General features: G+C 42.9%; 2 protein-coding genes across 4 annotated transcripts in view; one reads left to right on the forward strand and one right to left on the reverse strand.

Moving 5' to 3' along the window:
* The window catches only part of LOC136443994 (protein CASP-like), a 38,313-nt gene extending 21,836 nt beyond the window's left edge, over window positions 1-16,477 (forward strand). Inside the window, exons 13-20 of one of the 3 annotated variants that reach the window (XM_066441405.1) lie at window positions 12,243-12,379; window positions 12,528-12,689; window positions 13,152-13,268; window positions 13,916-14,002; window positions 14,250-14,306; window positions 14,613-14,693; window positions 14,999-15,063; window positions 15,371-16,477. In XM_066441405.1, coding sequence (XP_066297502.1) covers window positions 12,243-12,379; window positions 12,528-12,689; window positions 13,152-13,268; window positions 13,916-14,002; window positions 14,250-14,306; window positions 14,613-14,693; window positions 14,999-15,063; window positions 15,371-15,413 — 749 coding nt within the window. In that variant the 3' untranslated portion in view covers window positions 15,414-16,477. Of the gene's footprint in view, window positions 1-4,524; window positions 4,799-5,142; window positions 5,385-5,660; window positions 6,537-6,975; window positions 7,405-7,729; window positions 11,320-12,242; window positions 12,380-12,527; window positions 12,690-13,151; window positions 13,269-13,915; window positions 14,003-14,249; window positions 14,307-14,612; window positions 14,694-14,998; window positions 15,064-15,370 lie in introns of those variants that run through there. The other 2 variants (XM_066441389.1, XM_066441397.1) reach the window with 2 other exon arrangements.
* Window positions 16,478-16,904: 427 nt separating this feature from the next.
* Window positions 16,905-19,978, reverse strand: LOC136444015 (uncharacterized). The gene is made up of 5 exons (XM_066441418.1): window positions 19,770-19,978; window positions 19,324-19,493; window positions 18,842-18,998; window positions 18,265-18,435; window positions 16,905-17,874 (listed from the first exon to the last, which is right to left on the reverse strand). The coding sequence occupies exons 1-5, from the start codon at window positions 19,943-19,945 to the stop codon at window positions 17,229-17,231; spliced, it is 1,320 nt and encodes a 439-aa protein (XP_066297515.1). The 5' UTR covers window positions 19,946-19,978; the 3' UTR covers window positions 16,905-17,228.
* Window positions 19,979-20,015: the final 37 nt, after the last annotated feature.

Raw genomic sequence — 20,015 nt, forward strand, 5'->3', positions numbered from 1 at the left:
TTCTGGTGTGGAGATATACACCATCCTCTGACTGGCTGAAGGCGTAGGACAACAGTAGCGAGAAAAAGATGCCGAAGAGCGTCGGTGCCAATACGCACCCTTGTTTCACGCCGTTCTTCATAGGGAATGAATCTGAGGAAGAGCCGTCAAACTGCACTGAACCCTGCATGCCGTCATGAAAGGACACGATCATTTCCAGGAGCTTCGGGGGGCAACCAATCTTTTGCAGTAGGGTGTAAAGTCCTCTTCTGCTGACCAGGTCAAAAGCTTTGGTTAAGTCTATAAATGCGATGTACAATGGTCGCCTCTGCTCGCGGCATTTCTCCTGCATCTGTCTCAGTGAGAAAATCATGTCAGTTGTGGATCTTCTTGCTCGGAAACCGCACTGTGACTCTGGGTAAACGCGTTCGGCAAGTACTTGCAGTCTGTTCAGGATCACCCGAGCGAACGCTTTCCCGACAATGCTGAGGAGGGAGATCCCACGGTAGTTGTTGCAGTTACTGCGGTCACCTTTGTTCTTGTAGATGGTGATGATGCTTGCATCCCGCATGTCTTGGGGTACTGTTCCTTCTTCCCAGCACTGCAGCAGGAGCTGGTGTAGGTGGTGGAGGAGGGTTGTGTCCATGCCTGCCTTGATGACCTCTGAGGGAATCCCATCTCTACCTGGGGCTTTACCCCTAGCGAGAGAGTCAATGGCCTTTCTAAGCTCCTCTATAGTGGGAGGATTGTCAAGCTCTTCCATGACAGGCAGGGTGGTAATGCTCTCAACTGCTACGTCCGTCACAGTGCTTTCCTTTGTGTAGAGCTCCTGGTAGTATTCTGCCCATCTCTCCATCTGTTTTCCTCGATCTGTAATGACTTCACCAGACGCAGATTTCAGGGGGGCGATCTTTGTTACTCTGGGACCAAAGGCTTTCTTCATGCCACTGTACATGGCACGTATATTTCCGCAGTCGGAAGAGAGTTGAATGCTGTGACAGAGGTTCAGCCAGTAGTCATTTGCGCAACGTCGAGCGACTCTCTTGGCAATGTTTCTGGCCTTCCTCAATGCAGTCAGTGTCTCGTTAGAGGGATGTTTCTTGTAGTTGAGCAGGGCCGCTCTCTTGTCATTAATAACTGGTTCAAGTTCCGCAATTCCTGACTCAAACCAGTCTGGGTTTTGCCTTTCCCTCTTTCCAAAAGAGCCAATGGCAGACTTGTAGATGGCATCACGGATGTAGCTCCATCTATCCGTGACACTGCCTGTTGGACAGTGCCTAAGGGCATTGTCAATGGAGCTAGCAAAGCATGCACATGGGTCTGGCAGAGACGTTTTGGCTGTGTTGATGCGGGGCTTACCCTTCTGCTTGGAGTGGTGCATTCTTTTAGGCTGGATGCGAACCTTGCTACTGATCAACGAATGGTCAGTGTCACAGTCAGCGCTGTGGTAGCTGCGCGTTGAAAGAACGTGGTTCAAGGAAGATCTGCGAGTGATGACAAGGTCGAGCTGGTGCCAATGTTTGGATCGGGGATGCCGCCAGGATACCCTGTGGCTGGGTTTTGTAGAGAAGAACGTGTTGGTTACGCAGAGGTTGTGGAAAGAGCATAGCTCTAGCAGTCTTTGCCCATTCTCATTTAACTTGCCAACACCGAAGTGGCCAATGCTACTTGACCAGGAGTCATGGTCAGCTCCCACCCGGGCATTGAAATCCCCGAGCAGGTACAGATGTTCCGTGGTGGGGATATCTGAGACGATATTATCAAGTTGTTCGTAAAAGTCATCTTTGACCTCGTCTGAGGAGGTAAGTGTGGGGGCGTAGACACTCAAGATGTGCACAGGGCCCGAGGCAGTAGACAGCTGAAGACGGAGGATGCGGGCCGTACCACTTGACGGCGGTTCCACTGAGGATAGAAGGGAATTCTTCACAGCAAAACCAACACCATGTAGTCTTGGCTCCTCAGGTTCTTTTCCTTGCCAGAAGAAAGTATACTCCTGCTCTCTAAGGCTACCACTTGATGGCAGTCTAGTTTCCTGTAGTGCAGCAATGTCAATATTAAGTCTTTCAAGTTCACGGCTTATGATGGCCGTTTTCCTAGAATCGTCGATCTGCTGTAGATCATCAGAAAAGCCGGGACACATTGTTCTCACATTCCAGCTTGCTAAACGTAACATGGGCAATTTCTTCTTCCTAGTTTTGTTGTCTGGTGTGGGGGTTTTACAGTCCGCTTTTCGGGTTTTGCCCTAGCTCCAAACACCCGATGAAGCATGCAAACTGTGGCGGGCAGCACCTTATTGGCCGGGGGCTGCCCAGCTTGAAGCGGGCGGTAGCTGACTGGTGGGACTGCGAAGGTCCCTCCCACTGTCGAAGGCAACCCGTAGCGCCTGGACCATACGCCAATTAGTCCTGGCTTATCACTCGTAACTGCTGCCTCCCGTGTTGTTTCTGCCGCTAAGACAGCGGCACTGAAGTGACCTCTCCAGTATGCGAGCCTGGGCACCTCATTTGAGGTCTAAGGAGGTCCTGGGCTGCCCAGTCGTCAGGACCCCCCTCTCGGCCTTGCTGGTGTAGTCCAAAGGAACGCAGAGCGATACGTTTGGCATCAGTTTGGCTGCAGGAGCTGCCGGAAGGAAGTCTATGTTAACTCCCAACCGCCTAAGGGGCCCCACTCCTGATTTTCCATCTTGGTTTACTCCCATAGCCTTTTCCAAGGGCTGGATATAGCCGCAAGGCAGCGGAGGTTTTTGAGTCAGTGTATGCCTTCACCTAGACGAACTGCCGTCCAAGGCTGTCGAGCTCCGTCTACCCGTGAGCACGTTGTGTAGCAATTGGTCTCCCGCGGGGGATTAACAGGGGGCACCACGTGAAGGTTTGCTACTTGCCCCCCTCCTATCACATATGATATATGATATGCATGAAGGGATTTCAGCAGCAAGTTCTTCCAGTACAGAGTGAGAAGAGCAGAAGTTACATGAAACATTGCATATCATGTTAGATGAAGGTTTTCCTTGGTTCTAGTAATAGTAATATTAGATCTCTTGCAAACTGTTTTGTGTAAGAAATAGACATCATTGTGCTAAATTGAACTTAGCATTAGTCAAATCTAGGAACGTAAACCTTTTAATAAGAAGTTATCAATGCCCTCCTGCAATATTTGGAATAGTACAAATGTACAATAAAAATAGTGTCCGAGCCACATTGCCATACAGCTTTCTACGGCTTAGTGGTGTTAAATTGAAGTTACGCTCAATAGGTTTTCCCAATAAATATGCGTAGTGGTCATTTCTAGGCAATCCAACTTGAAAAAAATATTTGTCTCAACAAATCTAGTCTGCTTGTAGTTGTAATTTTGATAGCATCCATGATAATTTTACTTCAATTTCAATATTTCATTGGAAGATGGGTGCATTTCTTATCTTTAGAGAGTTACACAAAGGTAAAAGCACACATTCTGTGCCTATCAAGGCACTGCATTCATTTGTGAAGCCTACTTTCCCAAAGGGCAAGGACCCTTGATAAATGCTTTGTTCCAGAGAAAATCTTTGAAGCTAATCGAAATCAAGATAATGTTTATCTAAGACCATAGCATTGGTCTGCAACGGGCTTGGCTCGGATATTTCACCTCTGGGCCAGCTGGCTTTGATCCAGTTGGCTCCCATTGGCAAGGTAGATATGTATTGTGGAATAGAGATAACTTGTGAGGGCAGATAGTTGTTACTGAAGAAGGGTAGCCTGGGATCTGCAAGAAAGGTTTTGCCGTCCAAAGTCTTGAAATGTGAAATTTTTCGTATCGACCACTTGCCGCCTGTGCCTCCCCTGGACAGTATTGTCTCTTTCTTTCCATCTTTTGTTCTTAAACTTTGCCTTGTCTTGAAATTTCTTGTTTCTATTATAGGCTGCACAGCCTTACCTTGTCTTGAAATTTCTTGTTTCTATCAAAGGCTGTACAGCCTATCTATACAGCTGTGAAAGCTTTCCTCAGATTTGTGGTGTGAAAACTGACCACTCTTCTACATGTACACATATGTACTTCTCTACCTTTGAAAAACTTTTGCAGTCTCCAAGGCTCACCTTTTTTCTTCAAAGTTTGAACTCCTTGCTGAGGGAGAGGCTCAGAACAGGCAGATGGAAGAACAGTCTTACCCTTGTAACAAGACCATGACAAAAGGAAGAAAGATAAAAAGAAACATCATTCCAAAAAGTTTAATTTACAACTTTTGCTCAGTGCTATCACATCTTGTGCTGGTGCCTGAGTTGAGTTGGGATTTGGATTCATCACTGTTTTTGACCAAAAAAAGTGAGATGCTGTCCTTTCATCAGTGGTTTTGTTGCAGGGTTTGAAATGAAATATACCACCTTCTCTTTCCAGAAGAAGTGCCATACTTCATGAAAATTGTACAAAATCCATAGATGTAACTAAAGATTTATCAAAAGATTACAAAAAATCACTTTTTCTGGAAAGATAGAAGGTGGTAGTATGATCCAAACATGCCATCAGTTTTGGTCAGTTGTCCCTGAGAACGGCTGTGTGATACCTTTCTTGCAGGGTCCTCAGGGCGAAGCTTGGAAACTGCGGGGATGGTGGGCCTCTCTGCCCTGGACCAACAAAATGTGCTTGCTTTCACCACAATGCTTGGTGAGGAAATAGCTGCTTCCTTCCAGAACGGATCGGTCAATCACGATAAAAATTCTCAGGACGGGAAAGTGGCAAGCAACGGTAACTCAAGCCGTGTGGTTGTTTTGCCAGCGAACGTGCCGCTGGTCGGAGCTAACGTGACAACAGCAACGGCCTCTTCTGGAACAGACGAACTTGACACCTGGTGAGTCGTTGTTGATGAATGTGGTGCTTGTTGATTTCAGTCATTACATATTTTTGGTAATTCAAAAGGTGTAAATTCTCAAGAATGAATAGTAACCTGTAATGTCAAAATAACCTCTGCATGAGATGCTGTAAGCTGGTCTACAGTCCCATATTTGTACATCCTGTGAACTAGAAAGCTTAAGTATCTTTTTAAGGTCGTTCTGAGTCTCAAAATGTTAAACCATGATTCAGCATACAAGTAGAAAATTAAAGAAAGCACTTTTGATTTTAGACAAGACCACATCTGTTCTCATTAAATGGACCCACTAGACTGTTTGTTTAAATTGTTTTAAACGCTTGCAGGGAGATAGCCAGGCAAGTGAAGGACCTTTTACTCCACAACAACATTGGCCAGAAGGTGTTTGGTCAACATGTACTGGGCATGAGCCAGGGATCAGTCAGTGAGATCCTGTCCAAACCTAAGCACTGGTCAAGACTGACCTCCAAGGGCAGGGAACCCTTCATCAAGATGTACTCATGGCTGCAGGAGAAAGAAAATATCACCAGACTCAAGGCAGCAGAGGGCAGGGACAGAGGTGTGTACGGTAAGACCTTCAAGTTAGTTATGTTCGTACAAAAATATCTGTTAAAACTGCCCTTTATTTGGAGGTTACTATTAGGCTATGTTTACAGTATGCACATTCATGCACATTGTGTGACAGACCTGGGCATTTTCCTAATGATAATGCTGCAACATAACCTTACCTGGAAAAAATTATGTTTAATCAACATGATAAAGGATCTGTATAGTATTTGTGTTTCATGTCAAAACCCATGCAGCTAAATCCACTTGTGTAAAAGCTGCTACGTGTGTGTTACAGATCCTGTGCGGCCTAACCCATCTGAATCTGATGCCGCCATTGCCATGATCCTGGAGCGAGCGCGGCAGGAGATGGCAGCACAACAAGCTCGTGCAAGAATACCCCCTCCTCTTCCTCCGTCCCCCCTGACGAGAATAAGTCCCGTCCCATCATCCCCCCTCACAACGTCCATCGCTCCTCACATGTCCCCCCTCCTCCCAAGTTCTCCCACTTTAGCACATTCTACAGACCTCCAGTTTCCCCGTCCCCCACCAATATCAGTGGCATCCATGAAGGACAATTTACATGTGACACCTTCACACACGGTCGTAGCGTCAACCTCAGTTGTCTCCACGGCACCCACAGCCACAAAGTCTACATTGAACAGTGCCGAACCCATCATTCCAGTGTCCTCTTCACGGCAAATCACATCAATGTCCGCATTGTCGTCACGTTTAATGTCGGTTGCTGCCACTCGATCACTATCACCAGAACCAGTGCCTAGCTACACTACCATTGCAAACTTTGCCGGTATGTCACATCCTTCCCTTCCCACCATCTCTCCACTCAACAAACCGCCACGAACCGTGCCTCCACCTCTCACCTCGGACCAGTACCAGAAGTTTAACGACATAGACACCATGGATCTGACCCGAAAAATCAAAGACACCCTGGCGAGGCTCGCCATTGGACAGAAGGTGTTTGGGGAAAAGGTCTTAGGACTCTCGCAGGGAAGTGTCAGCGACATGTTAGCGCATCCAAAACCATGGTCCAAGTTGACACAGAAGGGAAAAGAGCCGTTCATCAGAATGCAGTTGTGGTTGGAAGAGGTGGAGCATACTGGAGGGGATGCCATGGGCATGACGTCGATAAGGAACAATATCCCCAGATTGACTGGTAAATCTGGTTTTCTCAACAATCTTTGTGCAAGAAGCGAGAAAGCTTTTGCTTTAGCTAGTATTTATTATAGGTCCATATTTATTTTGCATGCCTTACCGTGACAGAAATGCTCTCTGAACTCATATAAGTAGCTAATAGGTTTCTATTCAGTGTCAAGGAAGCATGTAACCACAGAAATTTTATCCTAATATTCAGGTTGCTAAATGTAGAATGGGTGCTATTTCTGGCAGATCTTTAGCATTTATCTGCCAGAAAACTTTTTACCATGATGAATCTTAAACAAGCACTTTTGCTTTGCTGCAGTAAATAGAAAAGCACCATAGTACCAATGGAAACTCTGTGCATCATGTATAGTGTGTGGTCAGTTGTTCATATCTAAGTTAGACTCTATATTAACTATAGTTTCTTTTCTTTTGTCCCTCTTACTCCTACACAGAGCCCAGACCAGAAATGGTCCTGCCATCCTTACCAACCTTACCAACCACTTGTAGCAGTAGAATGACCAGCAGTACCAGTCCACCAGTCTCTGTTGCCACTCCAAAACAGGTGCCACCGGTCAACAAAAGGGTTCCTGAATCCAAACCAATGACGATTCAAGAACTTGTTGCCCTTTCCCCTGACCTGGACACATATGCCATCACAAAGAGAGTGAAAGAAGTTTTGATGGAGAACAACATAGGTCAGAGGCTGTTTGGGGAGACAATCCTCGGCCTGACACAGGGGTCTGTGAGTGATCTACTGTCCAGGCCTAAGCCATGGCACAAGCTCAGCTTGAAGGGCAGAGAACCCTTTGTACGCATGCACCTGTGGCTGAGCAACCCAGAAGCGATTGCCCAAGTCAAGGCCATAAAGGAAGAAGCCAAAGGTATGGGCCATAGTATACAATGTATACCATTGACACATTCAAACATCATAGATGCACAAAGCACAAGTAAAGATGCATCAAGAAGAAATCTGAAACCAGACCATTTTCTATGCATGTACTGTACACCATACATCTGCATCATTCTTTGATAGCTAAAAAGTACCAGAAACTAAGCATTTGAACCCAGTAAGTTATTCCTACATGAACAAGAATGCATGTAAAGTAAAAAACAACTATTGAGTCAAAAGTTTAATAATATTGCTTGCACCAATATTGATGAATAAATATTGGGATAAACCCACACCTTGTTACTCTTTATTCACAGCACATCGCCGTCGTCACTCCACCTCCAGTCTTTCTGACAGCAACTCTTACGACGGCCCTCATCACAAGAAGCAGCGAGTTGTTCTCTCCCCTGAAGAAAAGGAGGCCCTGAGAAAGGCATACGAACAGGAACCCTACCCCTCCCCCAGCACCATCGAGTACCTGGCTGCCAAACTCAACCTCCGGCCGTGCACCGTGACCAACTGGTTCCACAACTACCGTTCGCGTCTGCGGCGAGGCTCGTTCAGCGAGAGCCACCTCCACCAGGAGCAGCAGCATCAGCAGCAGCTGCAGGCGGCCATCAGCGAACTGCACCAACAACAGCTGCAGATGCTGACCATCAACCTTCCTGCAGCCTCCAACGACCTCCCCACCATGGTCGTCATCAACCAGGACGGTGCTCTCAACCTCAGCAGCAGGGATGACGCTCCCAGTATGTCAGAAACAGTAGTTGTAGCAACTGCAGGAAATGGTCAGAATCAGGAACATTCTGGGAAGGCCAGGGAGTGGGACAGTCGCAGTAGAGACAATGGCCTGGGGCTGACCGAAAGGCATGGATCGGAAAACTCTGTCGTGTGCAAGACAGAAGTAGACGATTGGAGCGACACGGACGAGATGGAGGTGGCGGAAAGCAACTCCCACAGCAGCCAAGAAATGATAATGCCGACCGCAAAACGGGCGGTGGCTGTAGGAAGGATGGAAAACCCCTCCCCAGGCAGCCCTGCTGATCTGACCCCATTAGTGTCTATAAACCAAGACGGCGTGCTGAACCTGAGCAGCAGAGATGACGCCGACGACAGCTCACAAGGCAGCCAGGACGGCAGGAAGATCACTGCAGTCAAGAGGTTGGAGAACAGCATCAAGGAGGAGGAGGAGTCGGACCAGTGGGAGTTTTAGAACAAAGAATGCCTCGTGGAATACAAAAGCCAAGCTCTACATGTCCGATGCTGTATGTGTACATGTACATGTGCTTGGAAATATGTCCTGCTTTTATGTGGAAGAAAACCTGACTAGCAAAAAAGCGTGACCCTGGTACAGGTTTAATTTTGTTTGTGACATGACAGATACATGTAAGCTTACTGTGTATCAAAGGTATTGCACTGTTGAACCAAGACCTAGGTCTGCTGGCCACGAGTTCATTTTTGTGCTAGAATACATTACAGAGCTGATATAGTTTAAGATGGTGGGCCTATGATGAAAAAATCTAGTTTTATTTACATAAATTTGAAACTGTACCTTTCAATAAAAACAGATCATGCATACAATTCAAGGTAACACTGACGCAGAAATAAAGGATGCGGATACCATACATTAAGATCCTATAATTTCACCTGATACTAAGTGGCCCATTATTTCAATTTCTACTTTTCACATAACCTTAAGACTATTCTGTTGATACGAAGACTTGGGTACTGCGCAATGACAGTGCTTATTCTCCCATACTTTGTATGGCCCACAAATAGATATGACATGGAAGCAGAGTAGTGTTAAAGTGACATAATGTCAGACTTGCTGCAATAAAGTTCTGACAGAAATACAAATCACCTGGAAAGAAGCACTACATGCCCAAGCATTGCCACAAAGAGTGCTTACAACAACTCTCCACACCACTGCCTCAAAAGATTATATACAGAAGTATGATCATGTTATTGTGGAAAAGATAGCAGGCTACAAAGTAATAGGACTGTTTGGCCCGTTATTCCAGCGATGTGTCCTAAAATCATGTGTAAAATTGCTTCCCATAATCATGTATTTGATGGAAATGTAGTTTTGTAACATTGTCAATATGTGCAGTATATATAGATAGTAAGAAAGTATCAATGTAGTTGTGGGTTAATGTAAAAAAATTGGAGTGAATGTCCAAATGTGTCATTACTGTTGCCTTCATGATGCACCCCTGTGAGATAACATGGTAGGTCCCACCTCTGTTAGGTTATCTTACTCTGACATGCAGTCACAGGACCGGTGTATTTAAAGAATAGGGGTGTGAGGTAATATGGGACAATGGTAAAACCTGTCCGATGTTAAGTGTAATAAAACCTGTGGTCAGCTGCAATTGAGTGTGATAGTTTTGTAAAGCTGCCTTCCATTTTTATGTACCCTAGGATAGAATGTAGTGTACAGTATAACAAAAATAGGTATTGTATAGATGTGCGTGAAAACTGGGAGCAAAACATGTCAGTATTAAAACAACAGGAACATCTCGTCACCTGTAGTAATTTTGTACCGATTGTGATATTTTTGTACTCGTCCGTCTGTGCAACAATGTTATTTGTGGAAAAGAAAATTCTACACAAATATGAAATAAGTCCTCATGGCCTGTAATGGTGCATGTAAGTAGTAATAATTGGATCATAAGTCTTCATGTTACCTTGTAATGTCAGAAATGTCGGGCTCTTCCATTTTTAAAATTTTACATTGGAAACACCAAAGAAAAATATATCTATCCAGGGGAGTTTTAGCATACATGCATCGAAATAGAAATGTGAAAGAGGGTTACAAAATTCAAATGAAAGGGGAGGAAGAGTGAAAATAAATCTTTTAGGTCCCCCCCCCCTTGAGATTTATGAAATGGAAAAGCCTTACCTTGTCTTTAATGCAGTTCTTTGATGTTGTTAATGTTGTCTAGATCCCATGCAATGGTAGTGTTTGTAAGTCTCACATGTTGGTCCTTGCAGCTTGGCAAAACCACCTTTTTAGAACAAACAGTCCATTGTCTGTTGTCTGTCAATGTTTGCATTTGCATTTATAAGAAGTTTTCCTAGATAAGTTACTTGATTTCATCATGTTACTCATCTAGCCTCTAGTGTTACCAACTACTTGCTTATAAAGCCAGATACTCTTCTATGTGCATTGCTTTTTAGGGTTGCAGGGGCTGAACTTTTCAGTAAAAATTTCAGTTGCCCAAATTGTTAAAAGTGCTGAGATTATTCTTTGTGAGGACACTTTTCAAAGGCTTAAATATTGTGATTAACTTTCTTGTTGCCTCAAACATGCAGTGATTATCTGAGATTATCATGTACCCTTACATTTTGTATTAGCAGCCCACATTTGCTTGATGTATGACTACACACAACAGGTTATATACAACGTGTAGTTGTGTGCATCTACTCTGTCTAACAGTAGTACAGATCGTATTAGAACAAGATATACATGACAATAGTCAATGTTCAAACTGTGTCTTAGATGTCCCCCCAAAAAGAGTCCAAATGTACTGGACAAATTAGGAAATGTATTCTTAAAAGGATTGTGCATTAGGTGCATTTTTAAAACTTTTTTTCAGCAATATGTTTCTACTCAATTTTGTATTTCATTTAGGTAAATTGTGTAATCTGTGAGATAACTTACATAAAATGTTACTTCTTTTTGATATTTTATACCATTAACAAATATTGTGTCACCTTATATATTTTGCTATGTACTGTATTATGTAACCCAGTCTAGGATAGGTACTGTCCTTGGTGTAGCCTATAGTTTTCTGTGTTGTACTAAAACATGTTACAATGTCTGCCCAGCCTGAAACAGGTTGGGGTATATGTGCCACTTATGTATTGTCTATGTACATGTCTCTGAGTAAAATGTGACACCCATTGAGTGGCTTCCTTGTCAATACTTTTACATTTGATTCGATTAGATACTTTCAGCAATAAGTTTTACCTTTAATGCAACCATACAAGACTGAAAACCAGTAGGGGTTATCCATTTCTGCTTTGGGACTACAGTCAGTACGAGTCTGTATTTTGCACTTCAAATATCTGCTGTCCTGAAAACTCAATGATTGTGGTCTTCTTAGACCTATGAAATGATTTTGATCACATTGTAATGAATATTATCAAATGGAAATGCCTCTGTTGGCACATAAGAGACAACAAACACAAAATCACTTTTTGGGATGATGCTTCTGAAAACACTTTCTCCACACAGAGTTAGTCAGATTGAGATCTCTTCGGCTGCATGGTGTGTTAGAGTTAGGCAGCTGATTTTGCCTATCATGCCTCAATGGGTAAGTGCTACGCATGTGAAAATCACCTACTACACAGACATATACATGCACTGGTATACTGGACGGACATAAAAATATTGTAGTAAGAAATACAACCTGTAATTTTGAAACTTTCTAGACCGGCGCCTCTTTTTTGTGTTGGTCTATTGCTTATGACATGAAGGATTCAAAAAAGATCATCATGTTCCAACTGTATTTGAGAAATTACAAGTAATTAGCTGTCTTCCCTCCAAGCCAATTAGCCAATACCATGAATACTTACATTACACAACAGCACACTGAGGCTATGATATTGTTGTGACGGCTCCCACCGTTGAGTCTTACCGTGCCAGGCCTGCCTGCCTTAGCCTGGGACGTCCTCCCCCCCCCACTTTGCCCCTCGCAGGGTCATCTGGGGACAACAAATATGATGATGATGACATCAGGTAAGATGTAGGAATGACTTTTTGCCTGCAAAGCTTCCCTAAATAACCTTTATATGACCAGCCCTTGGTTGCCCCTCTCCCCACAGCTCACTTCAACGATCTCCAGGAGCAGTACAGTGAAGCTGTCAGTACCATGCAAGAACAGAAACAACTCATCACTAAACTGGAGGGTGACCTGGCCAGCGTTAACACCATTTCAACACTTTACAGAGGGGAGGGAGAGGTTAGTACTGAACTGGTGGAAAGGTGAAAGTTTAATCTGCATGGCTTGCTTCTTTCAATTTTTGCAGACAGGATACTTATTTTTTGTCTTGTTTGTTAGTTCTCTTCATTGTACCAAAAGAGTGTCTCCCACCACAAATCTTGTACAGGGCTCTGCTAGTCCAAACATCACCTCCGAACTTGTTGCCGAGGCGACTAGAGAGGCTACAGCGAAGAGCCAGGACGGCACGCCATCCAGCACGGAGTCACTCCTGTCTATCGTGTCCAGTCAGAGGGAACGTTTCCGCCTACGAAACCAGGAGCTGGAGGGGGTAGGTCTTTGTAGGACTGCATAGATCTATGGATAGATAGCTAGATACTATATCTAGCTATTTAGTACATGTAGGTAGATAGATTCACCTGTCAGATGTATGCATATGTTGACCAGCATTGCTCACCTTAAAAGGGTTACCATTCTCATGAGCTTTATGTTGTCACATGACATATTCTAGGCCATCACCATGTATACTGTTGTACTCCCCAATTTTATCAAAATGTTTCAGGAATACACATCCATACAGGATCACCTTTTTTCATAGCCACTCCCCCTTGATTGTCACAGACTCAGTAGTTGTATTGCAGAACTTGCAAGGCATTAGATTGCAATCATACATGTCATAACGAAGACATTTCGTTAGTATGTGTGTTGCATGTGAGAAAAACTCTGCAAGGGAAGCAACAAAGAGAATCATAATAGTTGGAAACCATTATGTTTTTTCTGTCTGTATGTTTAGGAGAACCGTCAGCAGCAGCAGCATGTCCAGATGTTGCAGAATGAGCTGGACAACCTCAGGTCCGACAACGTCAAGCTGTATGAGAAAATCAAGTTCCTACAGAGCTACCCGACCAAGGTAAGGGTCTGGAAAGGTTTTGGGGGTCACAAATTCAGTGGAAAACACTCCAGCATACACAAGCTTATGAATAAACTGAACAAACTGAATTATGAATGATAAAAATGCCAAACTGCACACAAAGAACACATAGTTACACCACCAAGGCAAACAGCGCATCGGCTTTTTAACGAATGCCCACAAACGCCTACTCTGGCGAAGTCCGCGCTGCATGAATCTAATTTTTTTTGCTCGGAATATGTTCAGGTTGTGCTCCCATTAATTAATCCTGAGTTTCAAGTCAACGGAGATGGGCGCGCCGCCTTATGCACCGTCTGGTGCGGGGAGGACTTTAACTTTTTTTTTTCAAGTCAATCCATCGATCCGAAGTTAAATAAAGTGAACTGAACATATTCCGAGCAAAAAAAAAGTTGTGCAGCGTGGACCTCGCCAGAGTGGGCGTTTGTGGGCATTCGCTAAAAAGCCTGTCCCGGCAAACAGTGCTTAGTGGTCAAATCGGTCTTTTTTGGCCATCATTGCAAGGGGCTGTAATAATACATGACAATCTTGATAAAAACACACTACAAATGTATGTAGGCAGCTAAAATCTTGCAGCACATATGCTTTTGTTAGTGGATAATGCTGGTTGTGTGTGATATGATTGACAGGCCATGACAGCCACCGATGACACCGAGAGTCGATACTCCAGCCAGTACGAGGAGAGACTCGACCCCTTCTCTTCCTTCAGCAGAAAGGTTGGTACAAAAAGGAATTAAATTCTTTTGTGAGTTCAGTCATCATATGTTTATTCACACAACATGTGGTTTACGGAAAGCCTTTCAGGTCCTGAAACATGCCATATTTAGACAAGGTAATGATGAAAAAGTAATCAACTAAGAAATAGTTTGATTGGTACAAATGTATTCATTGAGCTTGTCATCTAACGTTATATTTGATTATTAAAAGTTTTGATTCAGTGATCATTTTCTTATCCCTCCACAGGAACGACAAAGAAAGTACATGAACATGAGCCCGTATGACAAGGCCACCCTCAGTATGGTAGGTCACATTTGTTACTATTTAGTACATAACAGGAAATTTTGCATCATAATGTCATTGATATTACACCTTGTAGTTATAAAGATTGACGTGTGATTCTATGTATGAATTTATATACACGTACTATCTCGCAAAAGGATTTAGATTAGATGCTATTGTGAATGCATGCTGTCATAGAAGGATTTACCCAAACTCAGTACACATATTTTGTCAAGGTTATTGGGTAATAGATATGTGTAATGATAGTTTTTATTGTCATGTAATTTTCGGAACTGTTACATATTTATGTTCTTTTGTTTGCTTCAGGGCCGTGTCATCCTGTCCAATAAGATCGCTCGAACCATCACCTTCTTTTACACCCTGTTCCTGCACTGTTTGGTCTTCCTGGTCAGTATTAAATAGAAGTATTTAACTTAAGTAACACTTTACCAGTACATGTACTTTATTCCAAAGAAACAATATACTTATGGTCAGTGTACTGCCATCAACTGGGTTTTGTGGCATACCTGTAGTTTTGCATTTATAATTGTGACCTAACATCACTAAGTTTTTCTTTCCTATGTTATCTCAATTTAAAAGAATCCATACCTAGTACCTATCTGCATACATAAGATGCCAAAGGATACCAAGTACAATGCACAGAATCATAATGTATCTCTGAACTTTCTTTTCTATGATCAACATTTCTGCAGGTTTTGTACAAGCTTGCTTACACTGAGAGCTGCAAGAGGGACAGTGCTGCTGATTGCTATCAGAAGTATGTGCTTTTGTCATTCTCCGGTCCTTTGTTGATGTTAAGTTATGCAACACCTTAATAGTATTACCCATTTTTGGATTCTATCTATATCTGCATGTAGCGTGTAGCCAATATAATCCCTCTTTGGCATAACCCACCTGAAAAGCTCAAATCGGCCTGCGAACCAATTTTCCTTTTGGCCATGTGGTAAGGGTCTGATATTGTTTGATGCCATATATATATAGTGAGGATGCCCCTACTGTGCTTGGTGGCAATGAGTTCCAATCTACAATAGACACTGACTGACATCTACTCCCCTCCCCTGTAGGTTTGCTGAACACATGCAGCAGTTCCATGAAGACCCACACTAGGGCCGATCTTCACTGTCATTTCTAATGTTTAGATTTGTACATGGAGTACAGGTGATGTGGAAATTCTCCAAGGTTATTTACTCTTGCCTAAAAGGGCCTAAAAATGGAAAGGTAGTTGTATGGTGTTACATTGTAAAAAGTGGTCTCAATTTAGCCATGGACCATAGGTCTGGGGCTGTCTGAGGATTGATGGCAGTTGTGTCTTTCCAGCATATTATGATAGATTGTCTGTGCACTCTTTCCTTATTAGTTTAAAGATGTATAGAGCAATTCTGGAAAAATCTACCCATGTGAACACATCATCACCTTTCTTTCTATGATAACCTGAAAACTACAATGTATTATTGAATAGAACCAGTGCAATGTATAAACTTTCTTAGTAAGTATTAATACTTCTGTTTTGAACCTGACTATTAAACATTTTTGAGTAGTATTGAATGGTTTTAGTTAAATGACACAATGAACCTAAATAGTCAAACATATAACTGCATAAGCCGGAAAGAGGGAAGCTAAAACCACCATCAAAATTGTTTTTAGAAAATACAAGCTGCTGTCTGTATAAGGGCCACAGTATCTTGCATCGGAGTAACACTGTACCTGATTATTCCATAGTTACTGTTATTTTCTTCCTCCCTTATGGTTGAAACTTGTTGCACTGCACAAGCAGAGGTTATTACTTTCTGCCATCACCTAGCGGTAGAGAGCAGAGAAAGTGTAGATAATAATTGATGAGTGTTGTAGTGTGATATTTTGGGTTCCCATCTATATATCAACATTTCTTCGTCGTATTTATTACAGTTAGAATATTAGTTACAGTTAAAGTAGAATTTAAAACATGGGCTTATAGTGTTTTGGGGAAATATTTTTTTGCCTTTACTGATGCTGGCATAATGTCATTTAAAAGAAAAAATTAATGAAGTAGCTGGTGCCAACAGACTTCAATTGTACAGTGTGAGACAAAAGGTAGATTACACAATTCAACATGTCATGTACACATACATGCACTGGACATATATAATATGTAGCACATTTCTTAGCAATAAATTGTGTAAAGATGGTTATAACTTGTCCGCTATTTTGTTTTGCTTATGATTAAAGACTAAACTTTACACAACCAGTACAACAAAGAAATTGGGACTTACCCAAATTTTTCTTATGTGTGAATTCTAGTTATCTTTGTTGTAGATTAAAGTTAAGGCTTGTATTCTTTAATCAGACATTACTGCTTTCAATGCACAAATCAACAAGATGATATTATACTTAAATAGTGGGTACAGTCCTTGCTTGCAAGCATACTACACTTTACAATTTGTACCATCATGGCTAATAGTATTAATAAGTTATTGAATGGGTTATTTCAAAGTTACCCCACCTATTTCCATTCAGTGCTACATTTATGCACTAGTTCATAAAACCATCATGTAAAAGTACTGCTCAAGAAAGGCATTTTTAGATATTCAACAAAGCAAAGAATTCATTAGTGTCAAACTATTCAAAATCGTAAAAGTACTGTTTATTTCTGTATTATGTCAACTTCCATCCACGTACAGGACTTAGATCCATATACAGGACTTAGAACATTGAAGATCCATTAAAGGAAATTATAATTGGAGCATCTGTCACTGGAATTTTTAAAACATGATTGTCAGAAGCAGACAGAAGTTCTTACTTCAGTTCACATAACCTAGTCCAGATTATTGACCACCACTATTCAACACCTTGGTTTGTTACAAGTTCCTCTAGTACACGTAACTGATGTTTGAGTTGGACTTAATATCACTGATAATATCATGCACATTATGCTAACGTTAAAAACTACAGAAACCCAGGAACTTTGGATACAGATACCAATGACAGTTCTCCATCCCAGACGGAGAAGGCAGGGTACAGTGGTTGTGAAAAGTGTGCAAGGAAGGTGTGCAAAATCCTCCGCCTTTCTACATCACAAAACGACAGCCTCCCACCACCAAAGTCCAGCAAAACTCCCACCCGCTCTGGCGACAGTATATTCGTGGGAAAACTCTTCCCGTTATGTCTTCCGGAGTATTCCATAGGGCTGTGCACTAGGCACCAGGATGCATTACTGTCTCCCAGACAAAGATGACGGGGCACGTTTTCGTAGGCTACACCAATCCTGTATGTCAAACTACTCCTAACATTGACTTCCCAATAGTACACACTGCTCGATACTGACACATCCCCCAGTACAGTAGGGTTGGGGAGGAATCTTGTGTCCACAAATTGGTCCCGACAACAGGAGGTTTCTTTTCTCCCGTTCTTGATTGTCACTCTGTGAATAGTGTTGTTGTTCTGGGACAGTTGGATGTCGCGGTGAGCCGTGTTGGGGTTGAACTTGAAGATGAGGACAGATGCTGTGTGGTAGCTGGTGGCATCCTGCAGACTGAAGTCAGCATGAGGGTAGGCTGGGCCTTCTGAGTCTGTCATCACAAGGGGCCGGGGTCTTCAGAGAAAAATGGAAAATATGTGTAACATGACTGAAAAAAATGCAGCATTTTTATACTTCATGTGGAGGGATGAACGTTCTTGAAATCCATACAAGACTATTGAAGTTCATATTTAGAGAGTATTTACACTGGCTGTGGATGAGTAGGTGGACATTACCAATATCTTTAATGTTTTCAATCAGTGCTGAACTGGTAGAATAATGAATGATAGTTGGCAAGCCAAATCAAATCAGCATAACTACAAGTATTCATTTGAAGTTTCAGAAACCTTCAGCATGCTAAGGTAGCTGCTTGGCACCAAATTTTGCATTGGTTATGGGTTAGGCAGCAGGGATAAGGTTAAACCCTGACCTGGTGTTGTGTCTATGGTAACCAACAGTGGCTACCTGTCAAGCCCTTGAGCTGCATTCTCAGCCTGTTCCAGTGCATCAGCCAGGTAGTTCTGCTGGGACCCGTTCCTCAGCGCCGTGCACAGCTCACGGAAGGCCTGGTCTCCTCGGGTGGGAAGAACCTGCAAAAAGGCTTCATTCATGGCCTGACGCGAGCCTCCTGTGGTTCTGTCAAGCCATGAATTAGAGATTATGAAAATTTTAAAAAGCATGTAACAATACTCTTCTGTTAATCAATGATAATGCTACATGATTGTTTTCCAATCCAGCCATAGAAAATGTCACAAATTCAGAATAACAATCTGATCAAGCCCATAGCAGTAAACAGGAGAGTCGACAGGAAGTACTATTACAGGATCTATGAGCTGGAAAAGAGTGCAACTTTACATAAATGTACCTGAGCTCAAGCACTGGAGGAATCGATGCTTTCCATTCTGCAGATAGAGAGAGGGAGTGCGATAGAGAGTAGAGAAACAGAAGAATATTGTAAGTCCCAGGCTACGAGGTTCTAACTATAATACATGAATTGATATAAAGACATAAAGAAGGCAATGACTAGGCTAATCCATCTCACATGATCTCTGCCTCCAGTCTGTCTGTGAGAACCCCTGTAGCCAGGAGGTGAGGTAGGACATGGCGGGTGTTCATGTCTGACACTAACGCGGCGCGGTGGTCGCGTAAGATGGAGCGATGCAACTCCGACATACTACCAACTACGGGAGCATTACCACCTGGGGAGAAAAAGACAACATCCATAAGAAGATAACCTTATATAAGGTAAGTGATTGGTTCTGAAATTGCACACATAGTTCCAGGAAAGAGTGTCATCCAAATTAAAGAGCATATACGTTGATGTAACTATTTTGGGCATAAGAGCATATACTATAAACTTAATGCAACACAGCCTATCATTACTTAGAAGTTAATACATAACATGTTAGTTATATAACATGTAATAGAACAAAACGAAGTCGGTCAACTTAAATTTGTACTGCAACAAATAGTAGACTTTCCCTGAGAACACCATCTGAGAAAATAGCTTGCTTTAAAAAATACCTCCTCTTCGTGGCACCATGCCTGCAGCCTGCTGTTCTCCGCCAGGGGGAGCTCGTCCACGGTCCATGTTTTCTTCCCTGAACTCCTCCAGGAGATACACCAGTTCCTCCCGGTTACACTCCAGAAGCAGGTCTTCCAGCGCAGTCAGGTCCCCTTCAATGATCACTCTCCTGTATGAGAAGCGGGAGACAAACACAACAAAACTCGCACACAGTAAGCACCCACAACAAGTCGAGGCATGTCACGTTGTAATATGAATGGCGTTGTTTTCCTGCGCTTTCAGTGCCCTATTAAAAACGTTAACGGGGAAGGGAAGGGTATTTACAAAATGATGAACTAGCCATGTTGTTTTAATAGCTCATCTTTATAAGATACTAACGACACGTTTTACAGAAAACAACCGCACACTCGTTTTCACTTTCACCCGGCCAACAGAGTTTGTTTACCTGGACAATAGTTCCGCAAACATGGCCTTGCCGTCCGGGATCCCACCCATGATGGCTTTAGGGATCTTGTCTCCACACAGAAATTTAAGTGTGGTCATATCCCTTTCCGTGAGGTTGTCGGCGATCTTGTTGAGAAGTTTCCTGAACGGAGAGACGCGGAAACCTGCCGCCGCCATTGTTTGAACTTGAAGACTCCCAGCATGCACTCGGCGGGACAGGGAAGTCCACTTTCAAACTGGGGGTGGG

Source organism: Branchiostoma lanceolatum, chromosome 1 (genome assembly GCF_035083965.1).
Source record: "Branchiostoma lanceolatum isolate klBraLanc5 chromosome 1, klBraLanc5.hap2, whole genome shotgun sequence".
Taxonomy (NCBI): Eukaryota; Metazoa; Chordata; class Leptocardii; order Amphioxiformes; family Branchiostomatidae; genus Branchiostoma; species Branchiostoma lanceolatum.